General features: G+C 38.3%; 1 protein-coding gene across 1 annotated transcript in view; it reads left to right on the top strand.

The window, feature by feature from the left end:
- LOC133133291 (rab effector Noc2-like) overlaps positions 1 to 23,509 on the top strand; it is an 83,735-nt gene that overhangs the window by 15,152 nt on the left and 45,074 nt on the right. Inside the window, exon 6 of the mRNA XM_061249398.1 lies at positions 7,881 to 7,967. Coding sequence (XP_061105382.1) covers positions 7,881 to 7,967 — 87 coding nt within the window. The remainder of the gene's footprint in view (positions 1 to 7,880; positions 7,968 to 23,509) is intronic.

The following is a 23,509-nucleotide window of genomic DNA, read 5'->3' on the forward strand; positions in this document are numbered from 1 at the left end:
AACCATTGTGTTAAGTTTATTTTGTGTCTTGTTTTCCAGTTTAAGAGGATGGTTTTCTTGGCGATAGCTAGGGCAATGAGTATAGGTTTGGTATTTAGATTTGGTGGTTTAATTGTTGAGAGGTCTCCTAGTGGACAGAGGGATGGACAGAGTGGAATGCTACAGCTCACAATGAGAGATATGTGGTCTGTGACTTGTTTCCAGAAATGGTGAGTTGGTGGGCAGAGCCAGGTCCACAAATCCCATTTTATACATCTTTTGGTGGGTGATATGAGTTCTGTGAATTACCTTATATTGTATTAGTTGCAGGTTAGTATTGGTGGTCATCGTGAAGGTGTTCCTACAGGTTTGAGTTCAGAAGTCTGAATTGTAGCAGAGTCTTTTTCCCAGGCTTGGATGGGGAGGGATATTGTTAGGTCTGTGGTTGATATTAGTTTGTATAATTTGGAGATAATTTGTTTGGTGTTGATTATTTTATTAATTTCATCCATTAGCGGAGGTGGTTGTAAGTAGTTGTTCATTATTTTAATTTAACATTTTAAAACAGATTTTAATTGAAAGTACTGGAGGTATTGCTCTTTCCCAATATTGTACTTATGGACCAAATCCTGGAAGGTTATGAAGGTGATGATGATGAATGATTTATGAACTGGAGAGAAGTATGTGTATTCTCTGGATGATGGGTTTTTTATCGCCAGCTATCGCCAAGACCAAAAACACTCATGTACTGTTTCAGTGCTTTGGTGGTGTGCCAGTTTCTAGTATTAGCTGTGTGGCTAGAACTGTCTAAAGCTGGGTTGATGACGGTGTTGAAGTGCCTCTGATTATTATTGTTGAATTTGAAATATTATTTATTGAAGAGAAGAATGTATGGAAGAAAGTAGGATCATCAATATTGGGGCCATATATGTTTGCAATGGTGATACTGTTGCTATTAATGGAGGCATTGATGATAACATATTTTCCTTCAGGATCAGTAATTGTTGCATTATGGATTAATGGTATTCTTTGGTATTCTAGTTTCTTGTATGAGGCATATGTCTGCATGCAATTCGGTGAGGTGATTTAGAATTTTAACTTTCTTTGCCTGTGAACTAATCCCACGGATATTCCAGATTATGAATTTGATTGACATATTTTAGGAGGGTTAAGGTCTGTTTTCCCACACAAGAGATTGAATGGGTTTCCCCATGTCCATACTGTTTATTTCTTATTCCTGGTTTTAAAACAGAAATAGACAGCTAGACAGATAGGTACAGAGACAAACATCAAACAATGCATGAGAGAAAAAGAGCTGTGTGTGCATGTGTGTTTGAGAGAGAGTGAAAAAAAGAAAAAAGAAAAAATGAAATTAAAAAATGAAAGAAAAAAAAGGAGAGAACAGTGGAGTGTCCATATTACAGATGACACTGAATGCTACTAGTAATGGAATGGGCTGGGTACGTTAGGAGTTTAGGAGGTCTTAGGGTCATTGCAAGTTTCCTTTCAGGGGCTATGTATAGTGCTGTAATTCACCTGATGAAATCAAAATATAACCTATAAAATATACGCTTTAATAAAAGCTGTGAATCTGCACTTACCAAATGGAAATTTAATTACAAAGGAGGTAATAATTGTGACAATTGTACCACACCTCTGTTACAAATGTCCTGCAATGTAGGCCTACTCTACACTTGTAACATTGGATGGTTATGTTTGTTTACATTTACACAAACCATTTGTGACCACCTGAAACATAATGGAACTTATTGTAGCAGAGAAGTGTATGCTCTCTGAAGTCACAATTCAGTTTTGAATTGCATTACCTTTCAGTAATTGAGTAACAAGTGAAAAATGTTACAATTGTGCCAGATCTCTCCTTCCTTATTTAATTGAGGGAAGGAAGGATCTGCATTATTCCGAGTGGCATCTAAAGCTGGCTATACACAGTGTGATTTTTGCCATGATTCTGCAGTCACAGACAAGATTTCCAAATCATTGTAGAATCTTACGTCGTGAGCCAAAATCGGCTGTCTTGGATCTTTCAGTGTGACATATTCACAGACAGTCGATTTCATCTAGTTCAATTGCTAGTTTTTCATTAAGACAAGGTAGGTCTACACGGTTAAGAAAGGAGTCGGTATCTACTAAATTTGGTTTGTGATCCAAGGTATATAATTTGCTGTAAAATTCCCGGAATGTATTGTTAATTTCAGTGGGTGTGGTCACGGGTTCCCCTGCTGAGTTCTTTATGACTGAGATGAGAGATTTGTCTTTATTTCGCTTGAGTTGGTTTGCCAGATATTTACTTGATTTGTTATTGTGTTCAAAATTGTCATTTCTAAGTCTTTGTATTAGGAACTGGGTCTTTTTGTTTATGATATTGTTTAGTTGAGAAGTGGTTGCCGCTAATTCATTCTGTATTTCTTCAGTGGGATTACAAGCATATATGCCATTCAATTGTGTATGCCATTGAGTTTTTGTTCTAAATTTTTTTCAAGCTCAAGTTCTTTTTTTTTCTTATGTGAAGAGTATGAAAGTTTTTCCTCTCAGCACTACTTTAGCAGTTTCCCAGAGTATTGAGGGTGAAATTTCGGGAGAATCGTTTATTTCCAAGAAGGATGCCCATTCCTTAGTGAAGAAGGTGTTACAATCAGCATCTTTAATCAGCAAGATATTGAAACGGCATCTGGTCATGGGTAGTTTGAATTGCTTAGTGTTTAGATTGAAGGACACAGGGGCATGGTCACTGATTATGATGGGGTGGATTTTAAAGTGTAAAATATCAGGTATGACTGAGTTACTTTTGAGGAAAAAGTCTATGCGAGAGAATGATTTATGAACTGGAGAGAAGTATGTGTATTCTCTGGATGATGGGTTTTTTATCGCCAGCTATCGCCAAGACCAAAAACACTCATGTACTGTTTCAGTGCTTTGGTGGTGTGCCAGTTTCTAGTATTAGCTGTGTGGCTAGAACTGTCTAAAGCTGGGTTGATGACGGTGTTGAAGTGCCTCTGATTATTATTGTTGAATTTGAAATATTATTTATTGAAGAGAAGAATGTATGGAAGAAAGTAGGATCATCAATATTGGGGCCATATATGTTTGCAATGGTGATACTGTTGCTATTAATGGAGGCATTGATGATAACATATTTTCCTTCAGGATCAGTAATTGTTGCATTATGGATTAATGGTATTCTTTGGTATTCTAGTTTCTTGTATGAGGCATATGTCTGCATGCAATTCGGTGAGGTGATTTAGAATTTTAACTTTCTTTGCCTGTGAACTAATCCCACGGATATTCCAGATTATGAATTTGATTGACATATTTTAGGAGGGTTAAGGTCTGTTTTCCCACACAAGAGATTGAATGGGTTTCCCCATGTCCATACTGTTTATTTCTTATTCCTGGTTTTAAAACAGAAATAGACAGCTAGACAGATAGGTACAGAGACAAACATCAAACAATGCATGAGAGAAAAAGAGCTGTGTGTGCATGTGTGTTTGAGAGAGAGTGAAAAAAAGAAAAAAGAAAAAATGAAATTAAAAAATGAAAGAAAAAAAAGGAGAGAACAGTGGAGTGTCCATATTACAGATGACACTGAATGCTACTAGTAATGGAATGGGCTGGGTACGTTAGGAGTTTAGGAGGTCTTAGGGTCATTGCAAGTTTCCTTTCAGGGGCTATGTATAGTGCTGTAATTCACCTGATGAAATCAAAATATAACCTATAAAATATACGCTTTAATAAAAGCTGTGAATCTGCACTTACCAAATGGAAATTTAATTACAAAGGAGGTAATAATTGTGACAATTGTACCACACCTCTGTTACAAATGTCCTGCAATGTAGGCCTACTCTACACTTGTAACATTGGATGGTTATGTTTGTTTACATTTACACAAACCATTTGTGACCACCTGAAACATAATGGAACTTATTGTAGCAGAGAAGTGTATGCTCTCTGAAGTCACAATTCAGTTTTGAATTGCATTACCTTTCAGTAATTGAGTAACAAGTGAAAAATGTTACAATTGTGCCAGATCTCTCCTTCCTTATTTAATTGAGGGAAGGAAGGATCTGCATTATTCCGAGTGGCATCTAAAGCTGGCTATACACAGTGTGATTTTTGCCATGATTCTGCAGTCACAGACAAGATTTCCAAATCATTGTAGAATCTTACGTCGTGAGCCAAAATCGGCTGTCTTGGATCTTTCAGTGTGACATATTCACAGACAGTCGATTTCATGAATCTTTGGTGGTGAGTGTGTGCTTCGGGATGGTGGAGCAAAAAGCTGATTGTGGCAATTTTTGCCCAGAAAAGGTCATACTAAATAAGCTTTCTTTCCTAGCTTTTCTTAAGGATATTAGAGACATGGTTATTAGTCAGTATATTGTAGCCATAAATATAGGTTTTCTTTTGTTTCTTTCATCAAAGTACTCTTTTCAATCTTAGGTAACGTTGCATCTACTTGAACAGTGTAAAATATCATAGAAAAATGAAGATATTTCAAAATATCAATGCAAGGTACAGTATCAAGGTGAACCGTTTCTTTTTAATAATTGTATTTTATATCTTTTGAGTTGCCATTTGTTCATTTATGTGCAGAGACTAAATTAGAGACATTTTATTCTATCTACATTCAGACGTTTTGTGTTGTTTCCAACAACTTTCCCAAACAGCAGGTTATTTATTGACAGTTTCACTGTTGACCTGACCAAGCCACTTCTACCAAGGCCTGATTTTAAGTTGTGAAATTATTCTGTGTGATAAAGAATACTTAAAATCTGTCTCTGTATTTTTTTTTTAATTAGGCTTTTTTGGCAACAGCACTATTGGAAAGGCAGCACTGCATATCAAAAAAACTTTTAATTGCTATGTTCAAGACTGATCGTCAAATTATTTCAATCAACTGGCTTAAAATGATGAACCCTGCAGTAACCAAACCTTGCCATAAGGTTGCAGCAAAGTTATTTTAAAGCAACCACACAGCATAAAACGTTGCACAGTTTAATGAAGGTGTGGCATGGGAATAAAAGCAGTGCATGCTTTGAATGGCATTGATTGTGTTTTTTAAAGCAAGTGCAGGGATAGTCCTAAATTACCCTAAAATGTCACTGCTTAAATATACTGTATGCTGTAGGTGTTCAATTTAAAAATACTATAAATCAGTTAAAGCCACAAGCAGATTTGAAAGATCTTGCAGTAATTTTTGCTGATGTTTACAAAGGACATCTTATTATAGATGCAGCAAATTGTGAAAACAAATTCATGTCTGGTTTTAAGCATCAGTGGAGGACCATGCGTCGAATGCTCTGCTCATGCAGAACACCAACTGGACAGCAGAGGGCAGTATGCTGCTAATGCAAGCGCATTGTGGGGTGCACTTGCTGTGGCAACTGTTATGCTGTGGGATGTTCAGTATATCTAATATATTAGTGACCACTCCTCACTGGGATTACCAGGCCAGTGGGTGGGGCGACCACTGAGCCCTAGATGGTTGGAGGTGAATCTTCTGATGCAAAGACATATGGAAACCTTATTATGGAGGGTGACAGACCATGCAGTGCTCTCTAGTGATTAGAGGGATCAGTGGGTTCCACATTGGTATGTGGGTATGAGGGGTGGTGGGAGGAATAGTGGTGGTGGGGTTGTGTCAACTATTTTTAGGAACTGAAAAATATATTAAATGCATTTGCACATCATACAGTTAAACTTCATATGTTAGTTATTTTAATGTGCTGATGCACATTCAGCCAGGCTACTTTATCCCAACTGTACCCATGGCAACAAAAATTGATCAGAAGTTGTGGATTTTACTTTGCTTCTTCTTACCCTGTGGGAGTTTCTTAAAGCCAAGAGAAGGCTAGAGGATGAGGCCACTACAAGATAAGATCACTCAATGTAAGATAAGTCATTGCTGAATGTGGTGATGACAAGAGTACCAAAGCAAAGCAAAAGTAGGTACGTTTAGTGACATCTGTTGCGCTAGCTAACTCAAGTTAGCTGTGCCAATAAAAACAACTCTGCTAAAACATCTGTCCTCATTGTAATTTAAACGAACATTACCTAGCAAGCCAGATATGCATCTTCTCTCTAAGGAGAAATATAGCTTTTTTCTTTAGAGTATAGCTAATTATGTTTTGTGTTGTGTGCTAGCTAGTTTGCTGTTTAAATAGTGATTGCTAGATTTTGTGAAGAATTAGAAGCTGATGGGTTGTTTGAAAATGTTGAAGTTAAAGCACTAGGAGTTTTGAGGAAGGGTGGAAAAAGTATTTTCAGTATAATCAAATACGTATTTCAAATACATGTATCAGAAATACTGCCCTTCCCTGTCAACAGAAACGTCATCATGCAAAGACAGAAATACTACAACTAGACATATTTAATAACAGTAGGCTATTGGCAATATCAAAATTGCAAGGTAGTCAAAATAATTATATAGTGGGTTCATATCAGCATAATAGCATCTAAATTTAAGAGCAACATATACCAGCTTTATTTATTTTTCGAAGTTAAGAAGTACGGTCCAAAATAATTTCAAATGGACTTCATTGAACACATACCCTCCTCCAGCCCTGGCTTTTCCAATACCCTCCTCCTTTCCTGTATGTGACTCGTACCAAGAAAATGGAAAGAAATAAACCTGTGAATTAATAGGCTAACTAGGTAGAATCTTTTATTTTAAAATGACAGGATGATTTCACAGGACTGCTAACAACACTAAATCAAACTCCGATTAGCTGCTGCAAGTCATTCATGGACAACAAGCTGACAATGCACTTTTGCTAAAATGCGCAACGTAAACTCACCGTGATCCGAACACCAAGTTAGCTCACTATGTTCCGAGCAGTGCAACTTTCATGAGGTTTGAGTTTCAGTTTATTTCTCATTTTGGCCGCTCAGGCTGTGTTTAATTAAAGTAAAATATCATAGGTTAAATTATGAGAGTTTGAAATACATTTCTTTGTATCAAGAAAAAAATTGCAGAGATGATTCAATGCTAGATTCACTAATCAAATCGTAGTTCACATTTATAAAATGGAGTAAGGCCGAATTTAATTAATATCATTCAAAAAATACCTCAGATTGGTATAAACAGCTGGCTTTTTGTTGCATCCCTTGGCTAATGTGGATAAATAAAAATTTTTAGGTACATTAGGTACATGTTGTTAATGTTAGCTCATTTAGACCTCTGTGTGTGCATGCTCAACAACTCATTTCTCACAGAAAGCGTAGTTTGTCCACTAGTGGAAGATATACCCTATACCAGCGCTACCCAACTCCACATCCTGCAGCCCACAGTGTCTGCAGGCATTTGCTTCAACCTGATTTCACTGATTAGCTTTTTATCTGAACCAAGCAGGTAAAATAATTAGTGAAATTAGGTGGTGTCGCGCAGCCAGAGCAAATACCTGCAGACACTGCGACCCGCAGGACGTGGAGTTGAGGGCCCTCTACCCTATATTTGACACCTGGTGGTGGTTGCGTGAAAAGCAAACCCTAAACCAGTATGGATTATGGGCAATCTTGCTACAAATGACTTCTCCACCTTTTACAAGCTAAAATGCAATGCAACTGTCAGAACCTAGGAATTATGTTTCCCAGCCTGCAAAATTCTTACCACAGAAGCAAATGAAACACGAAACCACTGTAGATAAAATACAATACTCAAACTATGCCATCCATGGATTATTGCAAGGCATATATCTCAATGTTTCTCCATTTTGACTGCTAATAAGCAATAAATATTCTATCAACTATTCAAAAGACAATTGCTAAAGGCTTAGCCCTCACTGATATGGGCTGATTGTTTTTTATTTCCCATTATAATTTGATTGATAGCCTTAAACTATAGACTGTGCAATAACATTTTACTTTGTTTGTCCATCACTCAGAAAGTGTGTTCAAAGTGTGGGATTGAGACTGGATGCAGTCCGAGACGAACCCTGTGGCTGTGCAAGATCTGCAGTGAGCAGAGAGAGGTGAGCTGCCCTCTTGTATGCAAGCTATTTATCTGAAGTTGTTCCATGAAAAAACTAAACCCACAAGAAAGCATTGGATTGAATTTTTTTTTTGGAAGACATTTTCTATGCATTTATAAGTCTCGGCCATGAAGCTCATATGTCCTTTCGGTGCGTTTTGTGCATGCAATATATGACCCTCTTTGGATTAATTGTCAAATTTTTCCTTTTCTTTTTACCTGAGAATGTATACTGAGTAAATGCATTGTAAATGACTGAGGGGATATATGGGATATATGGGATATACAGTCCCCTCAAACAGTATTGGAACAGCAAGGCTAATTCCTTTGTTTTTGCAATACACTGAATACATTTGGTGTTGAGATAAAAAGATGAACACAAGAAAATTTCAGAATTTCAGATTTTATTTCCTGGTATTTACACCTAGATGTGTTATACTACTTAAAACATAGCACCTTGGGTTTTAGACCACCCACATTTTAGGTGACAAATACTATCTGTTCCAATACTTTTTAAGTAAATGAAAGCAAATAACATTTAATATTTTGTAGCGTATCAGTTGCTTCCAATAGCTGCACAAATCCTGCTAGCCATTGGCATCACCAAATTGTTACATTCTTCTTTTGTGATGGTTTTTCTGGCTTTTACTACAGCCTCTTTCAGTAGTTGTGCTGCATGATTTTTGAATTCATCCTGCTGCTACCATCATGATACATCATCAATAAAGATTAGTGAACCCACTCCAGAAGCAGTCATGCAAGCCCAAGCCTTGACACTTCCTCCACCGTGCTTCACAAATGTCATGAGCAGATCCATTCTTTCTCCACACTTTGGCCTTTCCATCACTTTAATTGAGGTTAATCTTGGTCTCATCAATTTTGTGGCTCATCACCGATTTTTACTAATGATGAGTTGTTTGCAAATTGTGGTATCGTCTCTATATTGCTGCTCTCTTAGTCGTCTTTGAATTGAGATGCCTTCACCCGTGCCATGTGGAGATTGTTTTTAATGTAACTGACTGTTTTTGGGATTTTCTTCACAGCTGTCACAATGTTTCTGTCATCAACTGCTGTGATTTTCATTGGTCTACATGTTCGATGTCTGTTGCTCAGTACGGCGGCATTTAAAAAAAATGTTCTGGACATTCCAAGTTGTTATCCCCAATGTTTGTGCAATAGATTTCCCCTCTTGTCTAAACTTCAAAATGGCTTGCTTTTCTCCAAAAGACAGCTCTCTGGTCTTCATGTTGGTTTATCTTTTCTAACATGAATACAGTCTTCACAGGCATAACCCAAGGCTAAAACCAAGAGGAGACATTCAGAACTATTTTTTTTTTTTAACCAATCAATCTAACAGGAGACATCTGGGAAACAAGAAACACCGGTCAGTCACATGTTCCAATACTTTTGCTCACCTAAAAATTGAGTGGTGTGACACAAAAGGTGACATGTTCTAAGTTGTTTAACAAATCAAGGTAAAAAAAGCTGAAATTCTGACCTGTCATCTGAAATCACTGTTGAAATCTGTTGATTACAGGGGACTGTAAGTATCTTTCTTAGTTATATTTTAATATTCAGGGTTTGATTTATTTTTCTTCCTTTTATGTATTTCAACTGAATTTTCTAGTGGTTAAAACTTTCCCGTATGAGTGGTTCCTGCACACTTTTGTTTTATAAATATGAAAAATAAGCGACTATATTATTATATGCCTTGATCCCAGATAGGTATATTGCCCTACAAAAGTATGAGAACAGTAAAGTGATATTTAATTTAGTGATATGTATACGCCATTTGTGTTTGAGATCAAGGCATTTGTGTTTGAGATCAAAAATTGCAGATGTGACAAACCTCAAAGTTCATGACCTCATATTGTAGCTTATACATATAAACTAATATTTAATGGTGTATAGTAGAAGGATATGGCGGGGGTGTAAATCAGGAGGGTCCTTCGACCACTGAGGAACCAGAACAATGAACAGACCGGAGTGGTCTTGCTGGGGTGTGGGCAGTAGAGTCTGAATGTAAGGTGGGGCAGTCCCCATAGCAGCCAAACATTTCTGTGCTTGACCCTTCTTTTGTGCTGCTATCACAAAAAAGGTACCTATTTGATAAAAAATTGTAATGGCCACAATTATACGAGCAAACTTCTAAATCATTTGATATATGGTGTCTTGAGAGTAATTGGCATGTAGAATTCCCTTCAGGTTTCAAAAAACATGAATTCCTTTATATTTTGAAGATATTGGGCCTTAATACTGATATTTCGTTCTCAAGAAGCCATTTTCGAGGGTCAAAGATATAGCTAATGAAAAATGCAATGACATAAATTTACTTTTTTTTGACGCTGCGGAAAAGGGGTGTCAGAAGTGTGCCACCGTCCTCAACATTGGAATTGTTGATGATTCACTCAAGATCATCTTTCGTGAAAGAAAATTGAAATGGTGTCATGGTAGGTGTGGTCTCCATGGAAAACCTCATACATTTGTATGCTGTACCAAACACAATAAAATGTAATAGTCCAAAATAACATTTGGGAAGTCTGTAAAGATCTTTTATTAGGGAAGTAAAACTTACAGCAACATTTGTAGAAAAATGACATTTATTTGAAAAAGGCATCTAATCAAGGGAAGTGTTCTTTGCCTAAATGACATATCCAGGCGTTACTTTGAACATATTCGGTAGATTGTTTACATCATATACTGTGTCATGATAATTTAGGGCATAGCCTTCATATTTGATCAGAGAGAGAACAAGACAAACCTATTGAACTTTTCTAAACCTTCATAAGGCCCCATGAATTTTTCATAATGGTGATTGTTCATCGGAATCTTTTAATAGAATGGGTTATTTCCCATATTCAGGGAGGTGTTTCCTCATGATCAATTCCAATTGATATTAACAGAGAGGGTAAAAATAAGTTCACAAAATCACTCAAACACTGATATCAGATTATAACTTGACTAAAGATTAAAAATTTAAAAAAATTCTCAACTCAGACATTCAGTGCTCCTACAACCAAACTATGAGAGGAAGCAAGTTTTTGTTCTAGATTAATTACTAAGCAAAGCACGGAAACAAAATACAATATGGGTTTCCTTAGTACCACCACCGTCCCCTAGTTTGGCTAGTTAACAAGCACCCTCTGCCCAGGCTCTTCTGCAATGAGCATGGCCCACTGGACAATAGCATCGATCTGGGAGCATGACTTCAAGGTGTTATGTACCGTTTAGGAGACCCAAGCGCAGACCGAGGGATATTACAGTCCAAGGGTCAAAGCCAGGTAATCAGATAAACACACAGCCAAATCGAATTGCAAAAATAGTCATGTGTAAACAGTACAAAGTCCAAAAATCCAGAAGGGCAGAAAGGCAAAAGTCCAAAGGGGCAAGGCAAAAAAGATGTTGAAAACACAAAGCGTATAGATCAACATTCTGACAAGCAACAATACTGGGACCAAGGTTTAAATACACAAAGGGAAGATACATACTAGGCATGGCAAGGGAGTGAGGAGGGCTAAACAACTATGCAACAGGTGAAGAACATAATACAATAACAAGTGGAAAACGAAAATGCGGACTGGATACACACAGACCTGCATGTAATACAAATGGCTCCGGATTAGTGAGTAGACAACTGCACAGAGTAAAAAGACTAGTGGTAGCAGAGAGCAAGTGCGAACACTTCGCTGAATCAAGACAGGTAATTAGAGATAGAACAGAGAGGCGGAGTTACAGAGCAGAATCGAAACTGGAGATAAGTTAATATGTTAGTTTACATGATAAAATTCAAATCAGTGACTGTTAGTTAGTTAGATAGTTAGAGTGTTAATATGCTTAGTACTGTACAAAATCTATGTTAGTTGTTATTTGTATATTGGTGCTATCTACAACATGAAATTGAGAGAAAGCAGGAAGTAAGAACAGTGAGGCTGAGAAGAATCCGACAGGGTGATTTAATGGTTTTAATGGTAGTTTTGCGCTGGACTGATTGAGAACTTTTTTGTCCACTAGAGGACAGTCCAAGATTTCAAACGGTAAATACCAAGCCACATCTTAAATGTATAACTGGGCTCAGTGTAAACAGTTTGAATGCATGCTTTACACAGCATAGCACATACAAGCATAACCAATAAATAATAAGCATGCCAAGCATTTTGTCAATGCCAGGGTCTTCTTTGAGCTGTTGGAGGAAATAAAAACTTTCAATTTACGGTATTTGCAAAGGGGTATGTGACTTCCAATTCCCAGTAGGTGCCAACAGTTCTGGCTTTTCACCCTGTTGAAACATTTTATCTCTATGCAAAATGGCTTCTGTGTGACAGGATTCTTTTTTTTTTTTACCCTAAAAATTATTCCTCAACATGCCACCACTGCATCAGAATTATAAAAACACTGTTGAAATAGGTTGAGGACATTTCATGAACTGCTTTGGTTGCAAGTAATTTATGTTGGGCTAAAAATCAATGCTGTCACAGAGAAGCCATTTTGCTTCAAATTGAGAATTCCATTCTTGTTTACTCTTAGATTATTTACGATCCAAGATTGTGCAAATATACACACCCTGCAAAGAATTTGCATTCATTAATAACGCTGATTGGCTGCTGCCAGAAACCCGATGCTACCAGAAACCCCCTTGGCCAAACATATGCTACTGCCAGAAGCCCAGAGAGCCTTTGCTTGAGCGAAGACTGGCAGTCATTGATTTACAGTGGGTTTTTGACTGTGATTCCAATGCTTCCAATGGAGCCGTTTGTCTCCATCACAGATGTAGTAAGTACGGCAAGTCATTTATTTATTTCATATCTAAATATTTATTCAGTTTATTGATACAAAATGGCTGGTCTATGTCTGTCATCATTGTTAGCTTATAGAGCATAATGTTTTGTAGCTACAGCAACTTAACTGACTAATTGGGTTTATAAAACCAAGATGCCGGCTACAGTGCGCGGCTAAGATTTAACCAGTTAACTTATAAATTAGCTAACGTATCCATTCCGAATTATGATTAAACTGCTTGCTCAAAAATCCTTGATGTGGTTGTTGCTACATGTAGCTTAGCTTAGGATTTTGCCAATACAACATAAAACATTTATTTCCCACAACTCGTTAGCATTTTTTGTTTTATTACAATGTTTTTCTGGCAAGGAACCAAACAGGGGCTTCATCCTTTAGACAAGCCTGATGTAACTGTGCAAAACCTGTTGCTTAAAGGTACAATAGGTCATTTTGGACTCCTAAAGGTCAAGAGAAGAACTGCAGCAACAAATACCCTCAAACCACAACATGCACTGTTTTGGAACGTTGACAGTGACAAACGCGACAGAGCCTGTCATCTTATCGTAGTGTTCTAGTAAGAAAATGTTCGCAGAACAGGTGACTTTATGAAATGTTGAGTTTAGTGTGCTGCACCACACTAATTATATGTATATTATAAGTTTAAGTTTTTATATACGTTTTTTATATAAGTTTTTTTTATATATGTATAATTATAAGTATAAGTTTTCACTTTAGCTAACCAACTATATTATGAGCAAGCAACTTATTTGGCTATGGAACTAGCTGGCTATATAACTAAGATATGATTGTGTACCACAAAAGATACAACTGCAACTAACAGTTTGAGACAAATGAAGGTTTAGCTAAACACGCATGATTCAACACGAGATGAAAGAGATAAAAGGAAAGTGTAGTTGCCCAAATTGCACTCCTGACAAGCGATCACAGAAACTCTGTATACTATTGCTTATCTAGTTTACAAAACAATACCAGCTATTACCTATTACTAGTTAGCCTGCTGCATTTACAAATATCCACCTGAAGCACAATGCTTGTGCAATCACAACTATCTTCATATTGCCTATATTTTATCGTGGATATTTTTTAATTCGTCAAGCTAACAACAAGCTAATTTGCTTGTTGCTACCGATAACAAACTGGTATAGCAGTTAGAACCAATTTTCAACCAAGGAGATACTTATACATCTGTACAATATTTTGATACAGAGTGACGGCCTGACCAGAATTAAGGACTATAAACACAGGCAGAGGGTGAGTCAACATGTCAGTAAGCCTTTTTCAATGATAGGAAGGTCTTGTAGCAACGTTTTAACACAAAAGTCTTACCTATTGTACCTTTAAGGACTATATACTACTGTTCAGAAGTTTGGGGTCACTTTGTCTTTTTCTGCTTTTTCTGATTTAATCTTTTATTTTCTCTGTAATCAAACAATTCATATGTGGTCAAAGTGCAGACTCTCAACTTTTAGTGAAGGGTATTTTTATACATTTTGGTTTCTGTTGTATACACAACAGAGAAGTATAAATCATGGAGAATGGGGGCTTCACGCAGAGGTTATGCATGACGTTGTATTTGTCACTAGCTTAAAACATGGAGGACAAGTTCAAACAGCACTTCTCTGGACTCTACTATCTGATGTGCATGCCCTCTTTATAAAGACAGTCTCAACTGTTATTTATTTGACCAATGAACATAAAGGTCATTGAGGAAGCCAATTACATTGTAAGGAGATCATTTAAACATATTTTGTTTTAATCCTTAATACACCACAGCTCCTCCCCTGTAGCTTTTTAAAACTTCTTTGATGGGTTTTACATAAACATTACATTTTAAACAAAAAACATTTTTCTTTAACAATGACAATTTTCTTCATAAATTCAGTCTCTGTGGTGGCTTAACAATCAAACAATGCCCTCCAGTCTCTGTAGGCTGTGGCTCCGTCTCAGTCCCAGAGTTTGGTAATGGTTCAGTCACATTGACAGTAGACTCTGCTGAATCAGTATCCTGTACCCGTTCGTCTGGCATGTCACAATCAGAAAATAAATCTGCAATTTCCTCTTGTCATTAGAGTCTCTATTTTCCTCATCACCATTTCTTATCACATTCTTTTTTTTCTCTTGCATCCGAAAATTGATCTACATGATGCTTTACAGACACACCATTTATCTCAACCATGTAAGTAACTGGTCCCAGTACATTTTATCCATTTTGTTCCTTCCCCTCCCCTGTAATTCCGGACAAGCACAAGCACTACTTATTAAGGGATGTTTGCATGTTTCACTTTTTGACTGACTACATTTTGAATGTGAATCCATCACTTGGCTAAAATCAGGCTTTGGCAGAGACAATCTACTGCGAACCTGTCATTTCAGAAACAGCTGCGCTGGGGTTTTCTGAGTGGTTGTGTGTGGAGTGTTCCTGTAACTAAACAAGATATTTGCAATACAGTGTTGTAAAGTCTTACCTGAGATTTTGTGCTTTACCAATGCCCTTTTAGAAGTCTGGACCCATAAGCTGCAAAGAGATCTCGAAGTACTTCAATGGTTTTGCTTGTAGAGGTATTTTGCATATGCACTACCTCTGGCCATCTTGCGTAAGCATTAATCAGGACAAAAGTAACTCCTGGCTAGGAATTTCATCTGAAATATCCCTTGATGGTGCTCATGTAATTCTCCCAACAACCTACTCTGCAATTCTGCCGGTATGATCACTCTGTACCCCCAGAGGATACACTCAGTCTCCAAAGACGGCTTAAGACCCTCTTCTATCACATGTTTTGGCCACCCAGTCAAAATTGACTGTTTTACCTTTGACAGTCAGTTGCTGTGAGAGGAAGCTGGTCCATGAAAGACACTTTGTATATTGATTTTGGTACCTAATTTTTGGAATCCATCAAGATAAGTCCGGACAAGGCATCTGCATTTCCATGTTGCAATGAAGGCTTGTACTGTATCTCATATTGGTATGCTGCCAATATTAAGGACCATCTCTGCATTCTCGCAGCAGCCAAGGGTGGGATACCTGTCTTCGGCCCCAAAATTTTCAACAAAGGCTTGTGACCAGTACTAAGCACAAATTTTCTGCCATACAGATATTCTTGGAACTTCATAACTCCAAAAATTAAACCTAATGCGTAGTATTTTTTGGAACTGCAGCTTTCACTACAGTCTTTTCTGGTATGGGTTGTATGCCCTCTGCATCAATTACATGTCCCAAATATGAGACACTATCCTGGAAAAATGCACATTTGTCTTTTTGTAGTCTTAACTTGTAGGTAAGTCTAGTTAACAGCTTTCAGGTTAGCTAAGTGTTCTTCATTGGTGCAGCCAGTTATGAGAATGTCATCCAAATAAGTAACGCCATCTAGTCCTTGCAATACCTGGTCCATTATTACATTACATTACATTATTGGCATTTGGCAGACGCTCTTATCCAGAGCGACGTACAACAAAGTGCATACCCATAACCAGGGATAAGTTCGCTGAAAGACCCTAGAGGGAAGTACAATTATCACAGTGGGTGCAGAGACAGGCAATCTATTGTAGACAAATAGACCTTTGTGTGTATTAATAGTTAGGTACTGTTTTGAGCTTTTGTCTAGCCCCACCTGTCTATCAAGCTTGCGATAAATTGTGAATTTAACACCTCCTGATAGCTTCATGAACAGGTCTTGTGTCCTAGGTATTGGATATTGGTCTACTGCTAACCATGGATTAACTGTGAGTTTGTAGTCTCCACAGATCCTTACAATACCATCTGACTTGCGTACACTATAGGCGCTGCCCATTCACTGTATTGTATTGGAGAGATAATGCAATCTCTCTGTAGCTTCTCCAATTGCTTTTCAACGGCTTCCCTCAAAGCATTGGGTACCGATCGCGGCTTGCAGAATTTAGGAACTGCGTCATCCGACACACATACTTTTGCTTTCGTCCCAGGCACTAGAACTAGCCCATTCTCAAACACTGACCCATAGTCATTGCAAAGATCTCTTACCCTAGATGTGACCAATCTAGCTGTAATTTTGATATCCAGTTTCTACCAAGTAGCGCTGGCCTGTTTCCTTTAACTACCAGAAATTCCAAACATTGCAATTTGTCTTTACACCAAACTTTCACTTCAAACTTTCTCTTCCAAAAACTGTCAGCTTTATTAGGTGGGCCATGTATTCACTAATACTCTCAACTTCCATTTGGTTTCGAGTATGAAATCCATGCTCCCAAGACTGAAACTTATTCAATGTTATTTTTTGTGGGAGAATTGCGTACTACCAACATCAGGCTAATTGGGACAACATGTTTACTATGTTCTTGTTCTCTGTTCCACTACCCCTATATCGTGTATTAAGTATCCAAAGTTAAGATAGTTTTAACTATATACAAAGATGTTTATGCTAATTTTGGCATTACTTTGCCTTTCCTTTGTGATTACAGAGGTTGGAGGTGAGTACAAGTGTGTGTCCGTGTGCCTGCGTGAGGTATCAAATTTGGTCCCATGGAAGCCTGTATATATGCTGGTTTTTATTCCAGCCTCAGTTCTTGATTACATAATTAGGTCAATTATTTGCTTAGGGCTCTATATTTGCACATAATGTATATAACGTGAAATGTTTTATTTGTGATAACTGTTGCTTATATTCTGTGCAGTTACAGTGCAATCAGTAAGTAAATACTTGGACAGTGACAAATTGTTTTTTTAAGTATTTGCATCCATATCTGGTCCTTCTGGGAATTATATCCCTTTTTATACATAGTACCTCCAATTTAGGGGACCAGAAGTAATTTGACAGTTGGCTTTTCAGCTGTTTCTGATTATTCAGGTGTATTCATTCCCTTCCTTAGTGCATGGAAAAGAAAGCTTTCAGTAAATACTGAAATACTATACAATAATATTTCATTACTTTCAGTAATGAAAAACATAACTTCATATATAAGGGCATTTTCTTCTACATAATTAGGAACAGAGTGTTACCAATATTGCGGACAGCATTTTATGACAGGATGCCCAAATGAGTTCAACAGCATAATTTAAGGCTTGCTGTCGGCTTGAATGGTATCTGATCTCCGGCAATAAACTATTACTTCTTGCAGTAGCTGGCTTAATGATATGGGTAATGCAAACTCACCGAACACCAAGTTAGCTCACTATGTTCCAAACAGTGCAACTCTCTTGATGAATAAATACAAAAATACTTCCATATCAGCTTTGATTTGTGTGTGTTTGTGTGTGTAATGGTGATCCACTGTGACATTGTGGTGGGGAAGCTGCTGCTATTCTGAGAGCCTTCTGGTTTCCCTGCCCTCACCCAACCCTGAGCTGGATTTCAACACCCTCCTTTCCCTAAAGGATGTCCATCTCCAGCTGCCGAGGTGCTAACCCAATAAGACTCCTGGACCAGATGGGATCTCAGGGCGGCTCTTAAAAACATGTGCTATGGAGCGATCCCCTCTCCTTCACTCCCTGTGTCTCAAATCACTCTGGTCTGCTACAATTCCAGTCACATGGAAAACGTCAAGCCGCATTCCCATACCAAAACTAGGATGTCAAAAGAACCACATCCATCCGAGTTAAACCACTGCAAACCTGTGGCCTTAACCTCCATAATCATGAAGTGCTTTAAGAAACTGGTTCTGAACATCATCCTGCCCTCAGTCACCCCACACCTGGACATCCTACAGTTTGCCTACAAACAGAGGAGAGGCACAGTGGACAGTGGACATCTGGAACAGCCCGATAACCACGGCAGGCTACTTTTAATTGTTTTCAGTTCTTCAACACAATGCAACAGCCTTCAACACGATGCAACAGCATTAGATGATCAAGAAAGTCCACCACCTCAGCATTCCATCACCACTCATTCACTGGCCTCACAACTTTCTCAGCAATCGACCCCAGGCAGTAAAGGTACCACTATCATCAACACTGGAGCACCCTAAATGCGGTGTGCTTAGCCCATTTCTCTACACACTATACACAAATGACTGTCAAAGCTTATCCCTTGTCATCACATACTTCAATGACAATAATTCATACTCTGCCTACCAACATTCCATATCTCACTTCTCCACTTGGTGTGACAATAACTTTCTCCAGCTCAATGTCGCCAAAACAAAATAATGTTTTTCAAAACCTCCACTACTATACCCGACCACACCATCATACTTGGAGAGACAGTCGAAAAACAGTGGAGGCCAGCATATACAGCAAATACATGCATATATGTATATTTTCAATGATTACTGCTGCTTAGTTTGTCTTATAAAAGCGAAAGATACAGAGTGACGTGTATGGATGACGTGTTAGAGGGAGGGCATCCAGAACTTTATGAGGTCTGGTAGTTTGCCAAGAGCAGGTGCGGGGTGAAGTGAGGACACGTAGTTGGCAGAATGCCCTGAACTTTGTACAGAGTTGGCAGAGCATAAGGACCGTTGGCAATTTGCCACAATGACGTTGTGGGAGGAGCGTTGGGAGGAGTTACGATAAGAAAAGTGTGGATGATTTGCCAGAATGAGGTTTTAGGAGGAGTTGTAGGTGGAGTAACTGTGTATAAAATAGGTGTACAAATGCCAGTCGGGGTTCAGTTCTGGAGAGCTGATCCGGCTTTATGCACGTGTGCTAATAAAGTCTGATTTTCCTGAAGATCTTGCTGCCTAGTGTCGTCTTTTCCCTCGCGAAGATGTTTTTCGACAAATTGAAGATTTGGACTCTGTCGTTTCCTAGACACAACACTTCCTATACAACATACGGAGAATCCGCCCCTTTCTCACCCCCTACTCGACCCAGCTCCTGGTCCAAGCGATGGTTCTATCCCGCCTGGACTACTGCAATTCCCTCTTGGCTGGCCTCCCAGCGTCCGCCATCAGACCCCTCCAACTTATCCAGAATGCAGCAGCTCGTATACTCACATGTCACCCCCCTGCTTACTTCCCTCCACTGGCTGCCTGTCATGGCTCGCATCAAATTCAAAACATTGGTGCTAGCCTTCCAAGCAGTTAAGGGGTCAGCCCCAGCTTACCTCCAAAAAATCATCAGACCCTACACCCCTGCCAGGCCTCTTCATTCGGCCACCACAGGCCACTTCTGATCCTCTAGGACAAACCCCTGTTATAATTTAAATGAAAAAGCACATTTTAAATAGGTTTCTTATTGTAACCGCATTATCCATGACAAAAATCTAATGATAATTCAATTGGCCCTTTACTAGGCTTAACCTTAAACTGAAATTGAAATGAAGCTGTGTTAGCTAGCTAGCTACATATATTAGAAGTTAGACAGTTTTGTTAGTAATGGCGAGTGGATCAATCAACGTCAGGTTTAAAACATTTTGACATTATTTTAATTTTATTTCATTATACATCATATTAAAAAAATACGCGTGTCTCGGTGGCGCAGCCTGTAGAGCACTGACCGCATGCTCATTGCGAGCTGCGACGTCGGCGGTTCGAATCCGACCGTCTGACATTTGTCGCATATCTTCCCCTCTCTCTCGCTCCACTCCTCCTGTCTCTCTATACTATACTGTCCAATAAAGCTGAAAAAAGGCCTAAAAAAATAAAAAATACAAAGCAATTTAAGGAAGGGATTTACAATGGTCGTGTAACAATGTTTTAACAAAAATGACTTGAGACTCGACTCAGACTTGTCAATAATGACTGATTAACAATAAGAGTCTGCCAGTGTGAAAATGACGAAGTGAAAAATGCCACAACCAATTATTATCTTTCAATTATTTATATGAAAATATTCCTCAGATAAAACCCAATGTCGTTTTTCACACCACACTGTGCGCTCAACCATAGCAACACTGTATACTGTATTTCTTGCAGCATAGCTTGCTAAGATTACAGTTCCGCATGTTGTGGCCTTTGAATTTAAATAAGAAGAAGAAGGCCCAAAAATCTCCTAATGTTTCAAACTACCTGTTTCCACTGTCAGAATCATTGTCAGAAAATGGAAGATAAATGGAATAGTTGAAGTCAAGGCAAAGTCTGGAAGACCAATAAAGATTTCTGATAGAATAGTCAGAGACCTGGTGAGAACTACTCAGAAGAACCCACACATCACTGCAAAGAAGAGTAGCAAAAACAGGACAACATACTTTAAACAACAAAGACATACATGGCCAGAAAGAATGACCTCAACAGAAGGTCTGAAGAATGAAAACAAAAATAGTGAGAAGCCTGAAGTCTTTTGGAATAATGTGCTTTGGACTGACAAAAACAAAATTGAACTTTTTGGCCACCATCAAAGATGGTATGTTTGGAGAAATGGCATGGGAAGCATGGAGGTGGATCCCTTATGCGTTGGGATTGTGTGGCAGTTGGGGGCACAGCAAATATAGTTTGAGTGGAATGAAGAATGGATTCCACAAAATATCAAGAAATTCTAGAGGCTAATGTTCAAAGGTCAGTCCAGACATTGAAGTTGAAGAGGTTGGGTATTCCAGCAAGACAATGAAAGCATACCTCAGAATCAACCATGAAGTACCTCCAGGAAAGATGGATGAAGGCTTAGTAAATTTGGCCCGATGTGTATATAGAGTATATTCTTTGTACTTGACAGTGGTGAATTCCGAAAGGAAATGTATTGATAACATTAGTTGATTACCAATTATGGGAAGTTTTTATAAGAGGATATTTCATCATTCACTCTAAGGGCCAGATTCACATACATGAAGCTTCCAGTGCAAAATGCAGCCTGACAAGAGTGTATTAGTGTGCTTGCAGTCTGCCTGAAATTAACGTCTTATTTACGAAGGCTACAGCTCATTACACAATTAGCGAATGGGACTGCAACAAACCACATTTTGCGAATGAGGCAGATCTTAAAACATCTTAAAACAAAAAGTTCAGTAAAAACATGTTTAGTGCATTTAATATCTTCACTGCATGTGTGTTATGTTCTGAACCCAGAAAGATGGTCAAGCGACCAAAGTCTACTGAAGTTATAATATATTTACTCCCATACATCTTATTTACTTCTTCTCCTTATCACATCACATCTTACTTCTATCCATTCATCCATTACCAGGTAATACAGTGACCCCTAGTGGCCAGGAATACATGGTCAGCTAGTAATATGTACAGCAGAATAATGATAGTAGTAAACACAACAGTGGGGCTGCCACATATCGGTTGCCATGCATTGGCTGCCACGTAAAAGCGTATCCAGGGCGGGACAAAATATGTACATATTCCAGCTGTGGGGGCTATTGTCGTTTCCATTACATATTTTATCTCTTACAGAAGTGCAATTATTTGTGTGGTTGCTTGTTTGTCACAGAAGCCTTTCTCTGTTCCTTTTCCGTGGTTGTTTAGGAGGATATCTAATCGCAAACACGCAACCCTGATTTTATTATTTTAGCAATGCCAATTGAGCATGCTCTGTTTCTAACAATGTTCTGTTAAAGGCAAAAAGCATGTATTTCCACGATTCCCACATTTTTGCACACTACTGTATAATCAGTTATTCTAAAAATACTTAGGTAAAAAAAACATGCAAAAAAAACATGAAACACAGATTTGTTAATAATTATTGATGAAGTTTTCCAGCCATGTTGCTATGATACATTAGTGAAAACAAACCCATCATTCTTGCGCAAATGCAAAATTCAATTCAGTTTCAACATGCCCCGTGCTGGTTTGTGCCCTGGTCTCCCCTATTGGTTAATTGAATAAATTATTTTCTAAATATTTTATGTGACAAACACCCAGCCTTAATTATTGCTTGGCTGCAATCGACTCGCCTCCATGAAATGCATGCTGTGTTTCCAACCCCGTACGCCAGTTTCTTACATAAGATGCATGTTTCCTGGGCAGAATGCACCTGAAAATTGTCACAAAAGGCTTGGTACATTTGGCCATAAGACTCTGACAGACAGTACTAATGTCCGAAACATAATCAAGTAGAAATAACATTTTATTATTTGAAACTGGCCCCATGTGTAGTAAGAATACTGCAAAGCCACTGTCAAGGGCGCATTAGAACTTGGTTGGGTAGTAATAACATTACATTTTTTGTAGAAAGTAGTGCAATAGCAAAAGTAGACATAGTACAAGCTGAAATTTGGTTGTAATACCACTCTTTTGCTCTTTACTCTTTGATATTAGGCTGACAACGATGCCAGTGTAACAGGGAATTGTGATGTTCTGGGTGACAGTGAGAAAGTCCTCTGTCAGTTCAGAGGGCTTCATCAGATTAGGAGGGCCACAGTTACATATTCTCCATGGAGATGGTGCTGTCCAGAGCCAGGTAAAACGTGACTGAAGTAGAACTGGTGAGCTTGAACTTCAAAGCTGGTCTTAGTGTGCTCTTATGTGCGGCTAGATTTTATGTAGCTTTTAGGCAATTTAGGCAGTGAGTACACTTAGGGGTAGGGAAAGGTGAGCATTACCATTACCTCATGTTATGTTATGTTATTTTATCAGTAGATTTTTATACGCCATACATTCATATTTGCTTCAATTAATACTTCACAGTTTATTTTTTTAAAAGCAACAGTGCTGTTCACAAAGGGATTATCAATTACAGGAAAGCAATATAGATAAAGTAATGACGCAAGGTAAAAAATTATTTAAACAGAAGAACATACTGATATGCAGTATGCTATATTTGGTAGTTGGCTGCTTCCAGGAAATTACACACAAGCAGTTTGAGACAACTGTGGTCCAAGGCCGTGGTACTTGGATGTCTCCTGCATGAAGCTGCTGCTGTGAGTGAGGATGGCAGCAGCCCAGCTGAACGTC

The sequence above is a fragment of the Conger conger genome, chromosome 7 (genome assembly GCF_963514075.1).
Source record: "Conger conger chromosome 7, fConCon1.1, whole genome shotgun sequence".
In the NCBI taxonomy this organism is placed as follows: Eukaryota; Metazoa; Chordata; class Actinopteri; order Anguilliformes; family Congridae; genus Conger; species Conger conger.